Below are 17,566 nucleotides of genomic sequence, written 5' to 3'. Positions count from 1 at the left end.
CCAGGAACTGACAGAATATCCATTGAGATGTTTCAACAAATGGATGCTGCACTGGAGGCACTCACTAGGCTATGCCAAGAGATTTGGAAGACAGCTACCTGGCCAACTGACTGGAAGAGATCCATATTTGTACCTGTTCCAAAGAAAAGTGATCCCACAGAATGGGGAAATTATCGAATGATATCATTAATATCACACACAAGTAAAATCTCACTGAAGAGACTTCAAAAACGGTTGCAGCAGTATATTGGCAGAAAATTTCCAGAAATGCAAACTGGATTCAGAAGAGAATGTGAAACAAGGGATAACATTGCTGATATCAAATGGATCTTGGCTCAAAGCAAAGAATACCAGAACGATGTTTATTTGTGTTTTATTGACTACACAAAAGCATTCAATTGTGTGAATCATAACAAATTATGGGTAACATTGAGAAGAATGGGAATTCCAGAACACTTAATTGTACTCATAAGTAACCTGTACATGGACCAGGAGCTGTCACTTGAACAGAACAAAGGGATACTGCATGGCTTAAAATCAGGAAGGGGGTGTGTCAGAGTTGTATCTTTTCACCATAGTTAATCCATCTCTATGCTGAGCAAATAATCTGAGAAACTGGACTATATGAAGAAGTACATGGCATCAGGATTGGAGGAAGGCTATTAACAACCTGCGATATGCAGACAACACAACTTTGCTTGCTGAAAGTGAGGATCCTTGCTGAAAGTAGGATGTCCTACTGATGAAGATTGAAGACTACAGTCTGCAGTATGGATCACACTCAATATAAAGAAAACAAAAGTCCTCACAACTGGACCAATAAGAAGCATCACAACGTATGGAGAAAAGATTGAAGTTGTCAAAGACTTCATATTACTTGGTTCTACAATCAACACCAGTGGAAGCAGCCATCAAAATATCAGAAGATGTATAGCCCTGGGCAAATCTGCTGCAAAAGACCTCTTTCAAGTGCTGAAGAGTGAAGATGTCTCCTTGAAGACTAAGGTGTGCCCAACCCAAGCCATGGTATTTTCAATCACCTTATTTGCACTTGAGAGCTGGACAATGAATAAGGAAGACTGAAGAAGAACTGATGCTATTGAATTGTGGTGTTGGGTAAGAATACTGAAAGTACCATGGACTACTAAAAGAACTAACAAATCTGTCCTGGAAGAAGTGCAGCTGGAATGCTCCTTGGAAATGAGAATGGCCAGACTTTGTCTCACCTACTTTTGTCATGTTGTAAGAAGGGACCATTCTCTGGAGAAGGATATCATGCTTGGTAAAGTGGAGGGCCAACAAAAAAGAGGAAGGCCCTCAACAAGATGGATTGACACAGTGGCTGCAACGATGGGCTCAGTTAGAGCAGGGATCATGAGGCTGGCACAGGACTGGACAGTGTTTTGTTCTGTTGTACATAAGGTCGTTATGAGTCAGAGATGACTCGACAGCACCTAACAACAGCAACAGATGAAAGAGAAAAATAATGCTGTAAATGGGAATGCCAGGAAAAGATGATAGCAATCATGAGGGAAAATTCAGTGGGCCTATGTTTTGTGTCATCTTTCAGCCTGCATTATAATGATGCTTATACCTTAGTAAATTATGGACCTAATAAGCAATATAGAGGAATTTTCAAGGGTAAAATGAAAGGTTATTTTCATCTTAAGAATTAGACTCCAAATATGATGTGTTGCCCACCTTGTAAATCTTTGAAAGGGATTACCTCCTGAAAAACAAAACAAAGCCCACTGCTGTTCAGTCAATTCTAACTCATAGTGATACTGTAGGACAGAGTATAATTGTCCCATTGGATATCCAAGGCTGTAAATCTTTAAAGTAGCAGACTGCCACATTTTTCTTCTGTGAAGTCACCAGCCAGTGAGTTTGAACCGCCAGCCTTTCAGTTAGCAGCTGAGCACTTAACTACTGTACCACCAGGGCTCCTTTTAGAGGTTCTACAGGGTCCAATAATTTACAAACCATTCAAGCATGAAATAGATTGTTCAAAGAAAAGCTCATGTTAAAAAAAGAAAGAAAAAAAAAAGCCTTCCAACACAAATTTTGGGAAATATTCCCATAGGGAATTACTGGGAGATCGTCAGAGGCAGAAGCTTAATCTAGAGCTTGAGACATGCTGCCTTTACCAAAAATGAATGAAGAGCCACTCCTCAGTCAGACAAGAGCCAAAGTCAACTCTTGACCTCTCTTTCCTTAGAAAGATGATGGGAGTTGTGGTATTATGCACTAGTTTTCAAACTTCAGAGAGTAGTGGATGGTCCAGCATGAGAATATACTAAAGTCTGGGCTTTCCTCTAGAGAGCTCCATTCCAGAAGAAATGGAGTAAGGCCCAGGAATATGCACTTTAGCAAATAGGACGTGCTATTGAGGAAGTCCATGGACTGTTCTTAGAGAAACCTGCAATGAAAGAAGCACTAACTCATGGTCAAAGACTTGAGATCAGAACCTGCTTCCAAAATTGTATACAAGCCAATTAATGTGCCTGAGACTCAGCTGCTGCATCAGTAAAATGAGGCTGATGACAAAATGGGGGGGGTCAAAATAAATTAAATCATTTATGTGTCTATATCCATTGCCAGTGAGTCTATTCTGACTCATAGCAACTCTCTTTGGATTTCCAAGGCTGTAAATCTTTACAGAAGTAGATTGCCTCATCTTCTTCCCCTGGAGCTGTTGGTGGGATTGAACCACTGACCTTCTGGTTAGCAGGCAGATTTATTTATGTATCTAGCTATGGTTATTTAAATATGCTTCAAAAAAAACCTTCCCGGAGAAATGGGAAGCCTGAAGCTTTCTAAATGATGGAAGGTTTAACTGATGAGATGCTCTACAAATAATAAATTGATCAATCTAATTAAACTGAACAAATCAGTCAGTTCTGATAGAATAAATAGTATCAAATACCCACCATACTCTGCTATTCAAATGTGATTGGCTGTAATTTTCATGGTTATTACTTAAACATAGGCCAAGTGTTTTTCCTCTGGCACTTAAACCACTTGAGTTGGGTGATGCAGTGCTAGATTCAAGTAGACTTGAGTTCAATGCTTGATTCTATCACTTATTATATATTCTCAATTCTAAGTAGCCAACAATTTGTAAGATGCTTGCTTCTTCAGATTGATTAGAAATTCTACCCTATAAACACACCAATCAACTATAAGATGCATACTAATTCCAGAAAGGTTGAAAAAAAAAAAAAAAACTTTCTAAAGCAGAATACTAACTGTGAGCCTGAGAAAATTACTAACTTCTTTAAAGCTCAATTTCCTCACCTGTAAAATGGGGAAGATAAAAGCAACTACCTCATAGTTTACTGGGAGAATTAGCTTAGATATTGCATGTAAAGAAGAGAGCACCATGCTTAAGGAATGGGATACATTCAGTGCATGTATTGTCTTTTTATGTAATTTTGTTGTTAGGTGCCATCAAGTTGGTTCCAACTCATAGTGACCCTATGTACAACAGAAGGAAACACTGTCCAGTCCTTAGCCATCTTCACAGTTGTTGCCAGGTTTGAGCCCATCATTGCAGCCAGTCTCAATTCACCTCATTGAGGGCCTTCCCATTTTTCCCTTACCCTCTACTTTACCAAGCATGATATCCTTCTCCAGGGACTGGTCCCTTGTGACAACATGACCAAAGTAGGTGAGATGAAGTCTGAAGCTTTCCAGTTGTATTTCTTCAAAAATAGATTTGTTTGTTCTCTGGCAGTCCAGGGTATTTTCAGTGTTCTTTGCTAACACCACAATCCAAAGGCATCAATTCTTCCTCTGTCTTCCTTATTTATTGTTCAGCTTTCACAAGCATATGAGGCTATTGAAAATACCATGCCATGGGTCAGGCACAGCTTAGTCTTCAAAATGACATCGTTGCTCTTTAACACTTTAAAGAGATCTTTTGCTGCAGGTTTGCTAAGTGCAATATGTCATGATTTCTTGGTTGCTGCTTCCATGGGCATTGATTATGAATCCAAGTAAAATGAAATCCCTGACAACTTCATTCTTTTCTCCCTTTATCATGATGTTGCTTATTGGTCCAGTTGTGAAGATTTTTGTTTTCTGTATGTGGAAGTGCAATCCATACTGAAGGCTGTATGTAGTCTTTGATCTTTTTTTTTTTTTTTTTTCTTTTTTTTTTTTTTTATTAGGATTTGGGTGAAGATTTACAGAGTAAATTCACTTTTCATACAGCAGTTCACATATACTTTGTCTTATGTCATTGACCAAAATTTACAATGCAGCAGCTCCCCTCCCACTTCCTCCCCATAGTTACCTCCTCCCAGTGTCCATCCCTTCATACAGTCTTTGATCTTTTTAAATGGCTCTAGCCAAATGTGAGGAATTGGTGATTCAGTGATCAAATTCTTGACTTTCATGCAGAGCTGGGTTTGATTCCCAGCCAATGCACCTCAAGCACAGCCACTGCCTGTCAGTGGACATGTGCTTGTTGCTATGATGCTTAACAAGTTTCAAGGGAGCTTCCAGGCTAAGATGGACCAGGAAGAAAGGCCTGGTGATCTGTTTCCAAAAATCATCCAGTGAAAACCCTATGGATCCCCATGTTCTGCTCTGCAACAACTATTGGGGATGGTGCAAGAAGAAGTATCATTTTGTTAAATTATACAAGGTATCACGATGAGTTAGGAGGCTGACAATAACAGTAAGCCAGGTGTTGCCATTCTAAACCACTTGTTAATTTCAGGGGAAGAATCAGTGCTGTAATACTTTACTATACCTTGGGTACATTTACTTGTACTAAGATATAATTGGAACATGACTATTCAGATTATATTTGTGTAGACATTGTTTTAGGCTGGCTTCTCTAGAGTAGCAAAACCAGTCAAGCTTATATAGAGAGAAAGAGAAATTTATCTTAGGAAATTGGCTAACACTGTTATAAAATCAAAAAATCAAAGTCACTGCCATTGAGTCAGTGGTAAATCTTTATGGAAGTAGATTGTCCTCTCTTCCTTCTGAGGAGTGGCTGGTGGGTTTGAACTGTCCGTCTTCTGGTTAGCAGTCAGATGCCTTAGGCACTGCACCACCAGAGCTCCTTCACACAGTTATAGATGCTGGCAGATCCCAAGTTCCTGAATCAAACATTCAGCTGGAGGTTTTCCTGACTCACACAGCTTCTGGGGCTGAAGAACTTATGATCGGCAGGCAGTATAACAGGCTGCTGACTTCAGTGGATGAGGAATCTAAGATCAGCACGGAAAAATGGTGGATTGCTAGTTCACAGGACAGTTGTAGACAGCATGGCAGGATCCAGATCCACAGAAGGTCCTCCAATTTTCCCAGGATGTCCTATGTATACACATATGCATACATACATACAAGCATACATACATGTGTGTATATATATATATATATATATATATATGCCACACCCCCAAGGAAACATCCTTTCAACTATGATTGGTTGCATAAAACATATACATCAGATTTCATCATGGGAATGACCACACTACAACTGTTTAAACTACTCAGAATCATGGTCCAGCTCAGTTGACACACAACCTTAACTATCACAGACACTATTATGAGAATAACATGGCAACTGCCAGATGCAGTATGATTTTTCTGCATTTTATTTTTTCCAACAACCCTCAAATTCTTTACAAGATAGCTTCTAATACTTTAGAAGAGCAACAGAGACACACAAGAGTGATTGTCAGCGACTAAAAAATAGCATGAATAGCAAGCCAAACAACTGATATACACAAAATTGGGTCTAAGACTCTGAAATCCTATATGAGAAATCTGAAGGTGACAGCTGGAATTCTGAGGGTATGTGTTCTTCTTAATAGTCAACTTTTCAGCAAGTGAGTAAACTCAGTACTGCAAAGTGTATTGTTGGCATAATCTGATTGTGGTTGGTTTTTCATTGAAGGTAATGTTCAGGCCTGAAATAGACCCAAGACCTAACCCAGCCCATCTACTTTCTGGTGATCAAGTTCAAGTTCCCACAGCATGTGTCTGGTATCCATCCCTGGCCAGCTGTTCTGTGCCATGTGTTCACCCAGCTCTTTCCAAACAACTGCTCCCTTCTGCAGTTAGGGAAAGGAGTGACTTCTAAGGGAAAGAAAGGCTTTGTATCCTAGCCAAAAATGCAGTAATGATAAAACTCAAAATGCAGAGGGAAAGTATGTGAAAATGCATCATTAGATGGGGCCTTGGTTTCAAAGCAATCACATGGACATGGGCTTCCTCTGCTCACTGATTTACCCAGGAGTGTTTTAGAAACAGACAATGTGAAATACAATGAAGACATTCCAGTGTCCTAGATGCAGAAGCCACAAGCCTGCAATCAAGAGGGCCTATTCAGTCTGTAAACCTCCATAGAGCAGAGCCTATTTTTAACTTATGACACATCTTAAGAGGAGGAGAGGATGAGGAATGTGTGACCCTATTTCCTCGCACTGACACCACCCCATTCACATAGTGTTTTGACAGAACCAAAGAGATGCTTCTCTCTCCTAATTGTCTCACTGGTAGAACACTCTTCAAATTCACTCAATATCCTTTCTTGAAAGTCCTTAAGGCTCTTGGGAAGAGAAATGCTCTCTCTAAAAGGAAAGTAGAGAATAGAGGAGGAAGAGGTCGGAGAGACTCACTCCTTAACTATAACCCAGAACCAAAGACCCTTCTAAAAAAAAACCCAAACTCACTGCCATCAAGTCTGTTCCAACTTGTAGGAACCCCCATTGGGTTTCTGAGGCTGTAAATCTTTACAGAAATAGATTGTGCCATCTTCCTTCCACGGAGTGACTGGTAGACTTGAACTGCTGACCTTCTGATTAGTACCCAAATGCCTTATCCACTACACCACCAGAGCTCCTCCCAAAGACCCTTGTTGTTGTTGTTGTTATGTGCTGTCAACTCAGATCCAACTCATAGTGACCTCTTCTTGGATTTTCGAGGTGGTATCACTACAGAGCTCTGGTAGCATAGTGGCTAAGACACTTGCCTGCTAACCAGACGGCTGGCGGTTCAAACCCACCAGCCACTCCTCGGAAGGAAGGTTGGGCAATCCTACTTCCGTAGTGATACTGCCTCGGAAACCCAAGGAGGGGTCGCTATGAGTCGGGGCCGACTCGATGGCACATAACAACAACAACAACAATCACTACGGAAGTAGATTGCCCAACCTTCCTTTCAAGGAGTGGCTGATGGGTTTGAACGCCAGCCTTCTGGTTAGCAGTTAAGTGTCTTAGGCACTATGCTACCAGAGCTCCTAGGAGATCCCAATCCCACAGTTATGTGCAAGACAGCTTTTGAGTATAGAGATAATGATATGAGAACCTGAAGAGACTTGAGGCAAGGACCTGGTGTTGTGTGACCTTCTTGGGTATCATTAGTGTATGCAAGTAGGATGTGACTTAGTGCCATAGAAGGCTTCTGTCTGCAGATATTTCTCCATCTTGGTGAAGAATCAGAAAAAAAAACATACAATTATTTAATCTTTTCTGGATCTCCACCAGATTTCTCTTTAAAGAAAATATCTTTTGAAATTTTACTACAGCCTATCAGTACTTAGAAAATGTTTTCAAAATTTCATCCCACCCTACACAAGTTTCATTCTCACCCTACACAAGGTCAAGGCCAATATGGCACTGAAAAAAAGAGAACAGACTTGATTCAGTTCCTGGGTCTGCAGCATTGGAACCTCATCCTCATCCATGAAATAGGTGGAGTTGCACTTAATTCAAAGAGTTGATTTAAGATTTAAGGGAGATGATATGTATGAAATGCTTGGCACAGTGCCTAACAGAGAATAAATTTATTGCTTGTTAATGGTAGTTGTTGCTGTGGTATTGACAATGATATTGGTCTAGGATGAGGCTTGAGCGTAGTGGGCCTCACAGGTCTGGAAGAGCATCAGTAAAGGAAAGAATAAAGAGTGGAAAAGGAAATCAAAGTGCCAACTTTGATGAGTTATCAAGTTTGTCTATGGGCAAACCAGCTCCTCCATCCTGCTATCTGAATTCCCTTTCTACATTTTAAGGCCCTGTCTCCATAAAATTCCTTCTCTGCCTCCCAATCTCAGAGAATATTACTTGGTGACCTCTCATAACTTGATCTATCCTTCCACCCACAACACAATGCATATGGTCAAATTTTCATTCATTCTTTACACAGCTCTCCACTGGAATCAGATAACTAACATAAAGATGGTTTTAATGACCAATGGAGGCTTCATGGTTGTCTCCCAATGCTATCACATTTGGGGTTAACATCCCAAATGCTATTGGCAAGGATTTCTTGGTCTAATATGGGTCTAATGGGGAAATGGTTCTAATCAGAGCCATTCCCTTTAAATCAAGGACGCTTTAAATCAGGTCCTCAAGTGCATACCTTTTTTTCCTAGGTATGGATTCAACTCTAAAAACAAGTTGAGAGCAGCCCTTTATTTTAAGAAAGGCTCAAAATCTTTGAATCTAAGCTACTATTGTTTGAGCATTTTTTGGTAACATTTTTGGGCTCAGCATTCCCCATTTGCAAAATGTGTATATAACATAAATCCATTTTCCATGAAGATGATGCAGTCTACTTCTGTAAAGATTTACAGCCTTGGAAACCCAATGGGGACCTCTATGAGTCAGAATCAACTCTATGACAGGGGTTTGGTTTTGTTTTGTGCATCTCTTGCCTTCAATAAATGAACATGTGATAAAACAGCATGTGAGAAAAGACTAGTTAGTGTAGTTGGGTTGACTGGAGATAGGAAAGGGAGCAGGTAGGTCTCATATTATCATTAGGCATAACTTGAGTCAAACATAGAAGTTTTAAAATCATATTTAGCAATCCTGGATACATATTAGAATTAATTTGGAAGTATTTAAAATATATATCATTCTTAGGCCTCACCCCCAAATACTGTGATTCAATTGGTATGGGGTGGGATCTAAGCATAGGGATATTTTAAAAGCTCAAAAGGTGATTCCATTATGCAACCAAGTCTGAGAATCACAGTCTCAGTAACACAAGGAAGGCGAAAGTAGCATCACATGTGGCCAATAGCTGAGCCCAGCTCCAAGTTCTTGAGGTGATCAGCAACTGATACTCAGTGTGTTTTACATCAAGGCTTTGGTCTGGGAGAAAGATTCCTTGGAGAGAAGTCAAGAACCACTGAGTTGTGGGTTAGAGAATTCCTCAAAACTCATCCACATTAACTTTCCTCATAACAGTGTGAGCACTGGCAATTAAGCCTATGACCCCAAGCCTCAATTTTCCTATTCACTAAATGAGCAGGTTGAATTAGATGAGATCAAAGAAAAGTTCCTTCCACTTCTGTGATTCTAAGATTGTTTTCAAAAAAGCCCTGGTGGCACAGTGGTAAGAGCTCAGCTACGAACTGAAAGGTCGCTGGTTGAAACCCACCAGTCACTCTGCAGGAGGTAGATGTGGCTGCCTGCTTCCATAACTGCCTTGGAAACTAAAGGGTCACTACAGTCAGAATTGACCCCAAGACAATGAGTTAAGATCCTTTTCAAACAATGGTTACAATCCCCCATTGTACTGATATTCTCTGCTCACTCCTTATCAGAAGATGCCCTAGAAAGCCTTCTGAGCTCCCTCAGCTGCTGGCCAAATGCCAACCTGGGTTTCTCTACTGGAGCTGGGTTTCTCTACTGGAGCTGGGTTTCCATCCTCGCAGCCTCCCTCCACCCAGCCTTCTCCAGAAAGATGAAACATTGCAGTGTGATTCTTGTAAACACTACCCAGTTTAACTGAAGGCACAGCTCATAAGTGTTCTCTCTGAACCCCGGGAAGCATGTGGCCTGACCATTGCTGATATCTGCACAGGAAGTGGTGGAATGTGGAAGTTTACACGACGTCAAGGCATGCTCATCTTCCTCTCTCATGCCTGGGGAAACCAGCCAAAGGTTGGTGTGTCACTGTGTTCTCCATCCGCCACCTCTCTGCAGCCTGGGGATTTTCTGAGGGGATAGGCCTCTGGGCAGAGCTTAAAGAAATTTGTAAAAACAATTTTAAAAAATTATTTATTGTTTAGATACTGTGTAGCAGGCTTTGCACTATCAATGCTGTACACTTGATCTCTTCAGGTCTCAGACTCTGACCCAGAGTCACTGGAAGTGAATCTTCCCAGGCAAATCTCTTATACTTCCCTGTCTGGTGCACAAACGTATAGCAAACATCAAATCTGCCTCAAAGTAAAGAGAAATTACTCTGATATGTGACATGCTTGAGGTTGTGAAGGGGATGAACAACTCTGGTAAGAAAAAGGGTAAGGGGTTTTTAAATGCATATTGCAGACTTTTTAAATGCATTTAGGTTCTCAGCATCTGAGTGGATAGAAGAAGGTGAAGGGGGACAGTGGCTGGAAAAAGGCAGATTTAGTAGAGTCCTAGCCATGGAAAGGCTTTGAAAGTACAGATGGAAGCTCCAGGGTTCAAGAGAACACTGATGACAGGGGTCAGTCTCTAGGTACTGCCTTCCAGAAACTGACCCCCCTGGTCTAGGCGAGGCTGGGAGTTACCTGTCATGCACAGGCTTTTGAGATACTGAGGAAAGTGGCACCCAGTTCTTCTTCTCTGGCCCTCCTTTGAGCTCATGAAGACCTAGGATCTTGCAAGAACTCTTGTTTCCTATTCTGTAGTAGCAGTTCTTACATGGAAGGTGGAGCAAGACCAAGTGGTGGCAATTCAAACACACCGCATTCCACCTCTCAGTTGTGAAGAATGATTGACACTTCTAGGCTGTCCAGGTCTTCCAAAGCTGGAGAAATTGCTCTGTTATAGTAGCCTGTGGAAGGAGTAGATTGAGAAGCATTGCCAGACCAGAGGTGAGCTGTGATCCAAACATGCCATTTCCACTCAGCCTGAACTCCTCCCAGATCTTGAAGGATCCTATAACATGAACCTCAAAACAGACTACAAGGCTTTCCCTTTGCACCTTAAAACACACTTTCCATTTAGAATTGTGAAGCCAGAACTTTCCTACTCAGCTCTGTTTTAGCACCCAAAGAGTCAGTGTGAGGAACAAATGGAAGAACATGGCAGATCTGCAGACATTTTATTGCTCTACTTAACACCATGTTTTTTGCATATAATGCACTCACATAAAAAACACACACATACATGTAACATGCATAGTGCACAGAAGAAACAAATGCATGAGAGGGTTGTGAGGTTTGCAAAAAACATGTAATGTGTGTGTTAATTGCGAAAATATGATAATGTATTAAATAAGTTTCACAACTCTTCTGCAAGCAGGCCTCCTAGAGGATCCTGTCAGTATTGTCCTCACTCTCTATCAGTCTGGCCTTCAGAGGGCTGTGGAGGGGTGGAACAAGGCCTGAGTAACAGTGCTAAGAAACACAGATTCTTCTATTTTTACCTCTGTAACTCTCAGTAGGTAATAAATCATGGCCACAGGCAGAGGAGGAATAAGTCTCCTAAGTGGACAAAACAAAGAGAGGAGAAGAAAAAGTGAGAAAATAAAACAAAGAAGTAAAGGGATAATGGAGGAAGCACATATGCTGGGTAAGGCAAAGCTCTCACTATGGCAACCCTAGATTTCAAACCATTAAGTAAGCCACATGGCTTCAAGAGTTCAAGCAAATTTATGGGAGCAATTGGATGAAATATGCAGAACAGGTCCAGGGCAACCAGACCAGTGGTCTCCAGGGCTGAAAGGAAGTTTTAGAACATCTGTTTATATTTGTTTTTATGTCAGCATTATTCAATTTCTGTGTTGTGTACGTTTCACAACACAGATAATGTATTAATCCCATACTATGTGAATATAATTTATAAATAAATAAATAATATTCAGGAGTGTATGCTCAAACATTTCAGGAGGGAACACAAATCAAAAGATCTTGGAGACCGCCTAACTAAAACAATAATAAAAACCATAAAAGATTCAACTAAACTACCTGGCAAGGCCCAACCCAAGGCCTCTGTAAAGATGGCTTAATGTAGGAGACTAGTCAGTTGTTTGCTGGGAAAGCTAAGCCCCACTCCCAGCTCTTCGCCAGTGCATGACCTCCCTTTGAAGGGTGAAATTATTTACATTTTGGTAAAATGGGAAAAAAAAATTATAATTGCTACTACCTAATAGCGTAGTGCCTAAGGCACTTGACTGCTAACCAGAAGGCTGGTGGTTCAAACCCACCAGCCACTTCTCAGAAGGAAGGTTGGGCAATCTACTTCCATAGTGATACTGCCTCGAAAACCCAAGGAGGGGTCACTATGAGTCGGGTCTGACCCGAAGGCACACAACAGCAACAACAATTCCCAACTGGTTTCTACAAGGATATATCATGGTGAGGGTCTTTGCTCCCAGGTCCTCCATATACACTTGTGCCTGGCCTGGACACTGAATGGTGGGGAAGAAGGCTGAAATCCAGCCTGTGCCCTGGCAGGGCTGCATCTCCTCAACGAAGGGCATGCCTTTTTAAAATTCTCACAAAGGTGCTACATGTTTAGCAGTGGTCGTGCAATTTATTTTGCTTTATTTGAATATAATTTTCCCATTGACTTTTGCCTTCATAAATACAATTTTGTTCCTTGTTTCTTCTTAGTCTAGTAACAATGTTGAGTGTCCAATCCCTGGAGTGTGTGCATCATGGTGAGGGGGGTGAATTAGACTCTGGCATTAGCAGGTGCAGTCCCCAAACAGATCACACCGTGAGTGAACACTCGAAAGTTAAATATCATTTTCTGTCCCTGTGTCTCAGAGGTGGTCTGAGGCCATCTGACTCAGTGTTGTTCCATACAGAGAACAAAGAACTGAGGGACTGTCTTAGCCCAGCCTCAGGTTGGGGTTGGTCTGTTGCCTGGCTCTTGACATGTGGCCTGCCTCAAATATCATCCAGTGATGGAAAGTTCCATTTCACTTTGTCCAAGACCACAGGGGAATAACACAACCTTTGAATGCAGCAAGAATGGCCATAGATGTCTACACATGTCCTTGCTCACCCTTATATTCCTGAAAATTATATTGATTTATTTACTGCACATTGTGATATTTTCCCCAAAATGTTTTCTCCCTCTTTGGAAGTAATTTTTTCCCAAGTCCTCAGGTACTGAGAAAGGCAGTAGTGTTTTTGGCCTTTCCCAGGCTGTCCCTGCAGCACTCTTGGGATTCTCAAGCATCACTCTTGGGCTCCTTCATCGATTTGACAAACTCCTTGACTTCTTCTTCCAAGACCTTGTTCCTCTTCTCAACATCTTCCCGGGAGCGCTCCACATTGCGGAAGCTGATTTCCAAGGCTGCAAACTTTTTCTTCTCTTTTTCCAATTCTTCATTGAGCCTCACTACCTTAGCCCAGACTTCATAGTTTTCCTTCTCAAGGCTAGCGGAAGAAAAGAAAAGAATGACAGAACAGAGGATTAACTTAAGACTTTTTTCACCTTTCCTCACAACCTCCTTTGTCCATCCTCTACAAATCACAAGACTCTCCTACTCTCCAAATACCCATATCCAACCTGTCCTTATTTGTAGGGAAATGTGGACTTCAGCTATACCTGAATTCCCGGATTATGTCTCAGCTTCTTTGTCATTTAACACCATCCTGTGACATCACTTGTATTTCTGTTTTTCATGTACTTTTATATTTTGTATCTCCAACCGGATAATAAAATCTTTGAAAGAAAGGATCACCTCTAATATATTTCCTTTCCACTTCCATAGTATCTTGCATCAGGCCTGCTCAATAGAAACCATTGATTGGCTGATGAAGCCCCATACACTTGGTTTCCCCATCACCTTTGTCCACATGAGTGCCTCCTCATCTTGCTTCCATCAGAGCACAGATCAGAGCTTTCTCTTATGAAAAGACTCCTGGGAATCAAGATTTGGAGAACAAGGAGATCTGTTCTGGCAATCCCACACTCACTTTTGATTCACCATTCCAAGTCTATAGGAATTCTGGATTCCCAGGATTTTTATTGTTAACTGGCCAAAATCGTCAGATTCTGTCTTCAAAGGCCTTAGCCCATTCTGTGTGTACTGATCCCTGTTCAGAGCCTTGTCTACCCCTGCCTATCTCATCTTAAATTTCAATTAGTCTCATTCCTTCCAGCCCTTCAATTATAAATCTAGCATTTTTCTCCAAGGTATCCACATCCCTCTCATGCTGGGGAAAATACCAATGAGACACAGTGATAGATCTGCACCATTGATTCCAATGGAAAGGAAGGATGAGTGGGCTTGGGAGACTGGCTGATCTAGGTCCAAATCCCAGCCCTTCATACACCAATGTTAGATGTATGACTTTTCAGGAATTTGTTGACACTTCCCAAGGCCCCATTCCTATAGTAGGCACTGTTGGACTATTAACTCATTTCTGTCTGCTGTGGACAGGAGGCTCCTCTGACAGGTGAACCCAGGTTTTTGCTAGATTCAGATGAATGGCCCTTGCTGTGGCCACCACCTATTTTCTACTGTCATTGACACTTGGGCATAAAATGCAGTGAGAGCTTCTCTGGGCTGCTATGCTCACTGCCAAGATGTAATAGAAGCTTTGTCACTATACAAATTATTAATTTCAGGTTCTTAGACAAAGAAGTAAGGAGCTCCGGTGGAGTAGTTGATAAGGCACTTGATTGCTAACCAGAAGGTCAGCAGTTCAAACCCATCAGCCACTCCACAGAGAGGAAGACACGGCAATCTACTTCCGTAAAGATTTACAGCCTCAGAAACCCAATGGGGGTTACTAGGTGTCAAAAAACAACTCGATGGCAGTGAATTTTTTTTTGTTGTTAAACAAAGGAGCTACATTTTACAGGGGCAATCCTGTGTAGAGGAAAAAAGGGATGGGGGCTCCAAGAAATTTTCCTTTCACTGACCTGAGCCTTAATGAACTGAAAAGTATCCTAAATATGAAACAGCCACAACAACAAAAAGCTGTCAAGTTCACGTCAATCTGACTCCCACTCATGGCAACCCCATGTGGGTGAGAGTAGATCTGTATGCCATAAGAGTTCAATAGCTGGTGTTTTGGAAGTAGATCACCTGGTCTTTCTTCTAAGGTGCCTCTGGTTTGACTCAATCTCCAACCTTTCAAATAGCAGCTGAGCATGTTAACCATTTTCATGAACCCAAGACTCCATTCTTCATATAAAAACCCCACTAATTCATATTTCACTACTTTATGATTTGTGCTAATATTGGTAAAGCTGGATTATTTTCTCTTATGGAAGAGAGTTTGCTGGCCTATCAATAGTAAGAAAAAGATTTCAAGGAAATACTTCACCTACCCAAGAGAACCAACTGTGTCCAAGCATCTCAGGAATTTTTAAGAAATTATGGCAACAACATTCTAACTAGTCTCCCACTTCTGTTTTTCACCTTGCAGCCTGTGCTCAATCAGAAGTTAGTGATGCTCTGAAGCAAAAGTCAGATCAAAGCCTCCAATGGCTTCCATCTGACTCTGGCTTTGCAGGTGATGACAAAGTCGTATGTATTGTGCTCTGGCCTCCTGTGCCTCCCTAATCCCATCTTCTACTACTTACTGCCCCTGCTACAGCCCTGACACCAGTCTTTCTGTCCATGAATACTAGACCTGCTCCATTACACTACTCCTATGGCCCCACACAAGAACCTGACTTGTTCCCTCATCTCTTCCAGGCCTTCAAAGAAATGCCACCTACAGTGAGGCCTTCCCACCCTCTTTAACATTAGAACTCCTTTCTTGAATGGTCTAACCTCCTGCAGTACTTTCTTTTTCTCCACAGCATTTTTCAATGTTTGGCATAGCATTATTTTAACTACTTATTTTTATTGTTTGTCTGTCCCCTCTAGGATGAAAATTCCATCAGGACAGGAACTTTTGTCTATTTTGTTTGGCAATATTCTCTGACACATGGTTCCTGACACACAGCAGATGCTCAATAAATATTTGTGAAATTGCTGAATGAGATTAATATGACAAATTCAGAAATTCCTGATTTAATTAAAGTATAGAGTTTTCACTAATTTAGTCATTGCATCACACCCTTTATCTTTTTAAGCTCAATTGCTGTAGTTCACCATATTCTTTAAATGAAAGATTTATGATGTCACCTCTTTGGCAGATAAGAACATTTCTATTGTTTCTAACAATGGAAGCCCATGGTTGCTCAGTTCTCCTCTTTGCCCTTCTGTATGTGACTTACTTTTTAATCTGTTCCTCATATATTTGCTTCTGTGTTTCTATTTCCTTTCGTAGCTCCTGGACGACTCTCTGGGAAGATCCAAACTCCTCTTCTCCAGAGTCCTTTCTTGCAGGCCCAGCATCAGAATTAGGGCTGACAGGAGTGTCTTTCTTGGAGTTATAGGTGTGAGAAAAGGGTGCACTTGCTTCGTCCCCAGGGGACACTGGGAGGGCAGGGACATTATCATAAGTGGAAGTCCTCTGGGAGTCAGATAGGTGGCGCAAATCTTGAGACATTGCTCTCTTGTGCCCTTCCCCTACCTTGGTCTCTGAAGATGACCAGAACTCATTTTTAAAGACCTCCACTTTGCTGCTGTTGGCACCATGCAAAGCTGAAGTCAAGAAACATTTCCGGTTAGGGAGAGTCTGAGTCCTTTTCCGTGATTGCAGATCCCAGACTCCTGGCTTTTCCCCCGAGAGTTTGCTGCTGTCCTCCAGATGCACACCACTCAGCTGAAGTCCAGTAGGGCTGGTTGTGTCTGAGTCACTTGTCTAGAAAAAAACAGCCATGGATGTTACATAGATTTTCTATTTGCTTGTCTAGAAAAAGGGACCATGGTTGCTATATGAATTTTCCCAAGTAAGGTGTCATGCTCCCAAGGTAAGGACTAAAGACTCAAAAGAAAATGTTTCCTGGCTGCACACCTATGAGATTCCTAATTATACAACCACCTCATCATTTATCTCATTAGCTAATTGTCTCCTTGGCATTTTCTCAAGAGGATGTTGTACTTATAGGAACTGGTACTCTGGAAGGAAAGCACTGCCTAAAATCAATAGTATTTTTTGTGGTTAAAAGAGTCCCAACCCAAACTAGGATATCTTCATAACCTTAGAATGGCAAGGGCCTTTTTAACTATTACCCAAAATCCAAAAGCCATAAAAGAAAATATTGAAAGATTGAGAAATTCAAATTGCATGGTTCTGCATGACCAAAACAAAACAAACAAACAAAAAAAGAATTACATATACATATACATATACTCACTTCTGTCAAGTCGATTCTAACTCATAGCGACTCCTTCTTGGGTTTCTGAGGCAGTATCACCATGGAAATAGATTGCCCAACCTTCCTGTCAAGGAGTGGCTGGTGAGTTTGAACCACCAGCCTTCTGGTTAGCAGTCAAATGCCTTAGGCACTATGCCACCAGAGCGCCTACATTTACATATATATAAATATATACACACATATATATTTATATATACATACACACACACATAAAGGAGCTCTGGTGGCAGAGTAGATAAGGCATTTGGCTGCTAACCAGCAGGTCTGTGGTTCAAACCCACCAGATGCTCCATGGAAGGAAAATGGGGCAATCTACTTATGTAAAGATTTACAGCCTCAGGAACCCATTGGGGGTCACTATGAGT

The 17,566-nt window shown here is 41.3% G+C and overlaps 1 protein-coding gene across 1 annotated transcript in view; it reads right to left on the bottom strand.

Annotated features, from left to right (window-relative positions):
* Positions 1–13,143: 13,143 nt before the first annotated feature.
* Positions 13,144–17,566, bottom strand: part of ARHGAP25 (Rho GTPase activating protein 25) — a 106,114-nt gene continuing 101,691 nt past the window's right edge. Inside the window, exons 10-11 of the mRNA XM_042780841.1 lie at positions 16,155–16,684; positions 13,144–13,351 (exon numbers count right to left, since the gene is read on the bottom strand). Of these exons, the coding sequence (XP_042636775.1) occupies positions 13,144–13,351; positions 16,155–16,684 (738 nt within the window). The remainder of the gene's footprint in view (positions 13,352–16,154; positions 16,685–17,566) is intronic.

The sequence above is a fragment of the Orycteropus afer genome, unplaced genomic scaffold (genome assembly GCF_000298275.1).
Source record: "Orycteropus afer afer isolate SDZICR_OR568_19922 unplaced genomic scaffold, OryAfe1.0 scaffold00065, whole genome shotgun sequence".
In the NCBI taxonomy this organism is placed as follows: Eukaryota; Metazoa; Chordata; class Mammalia; order Tubulidentata; family Orycteropodidae; genus Orycteropus; species Orycteropus afer.
This window is presented reverse-complemented; position numbering and strand designations above follow the sequence as displayed.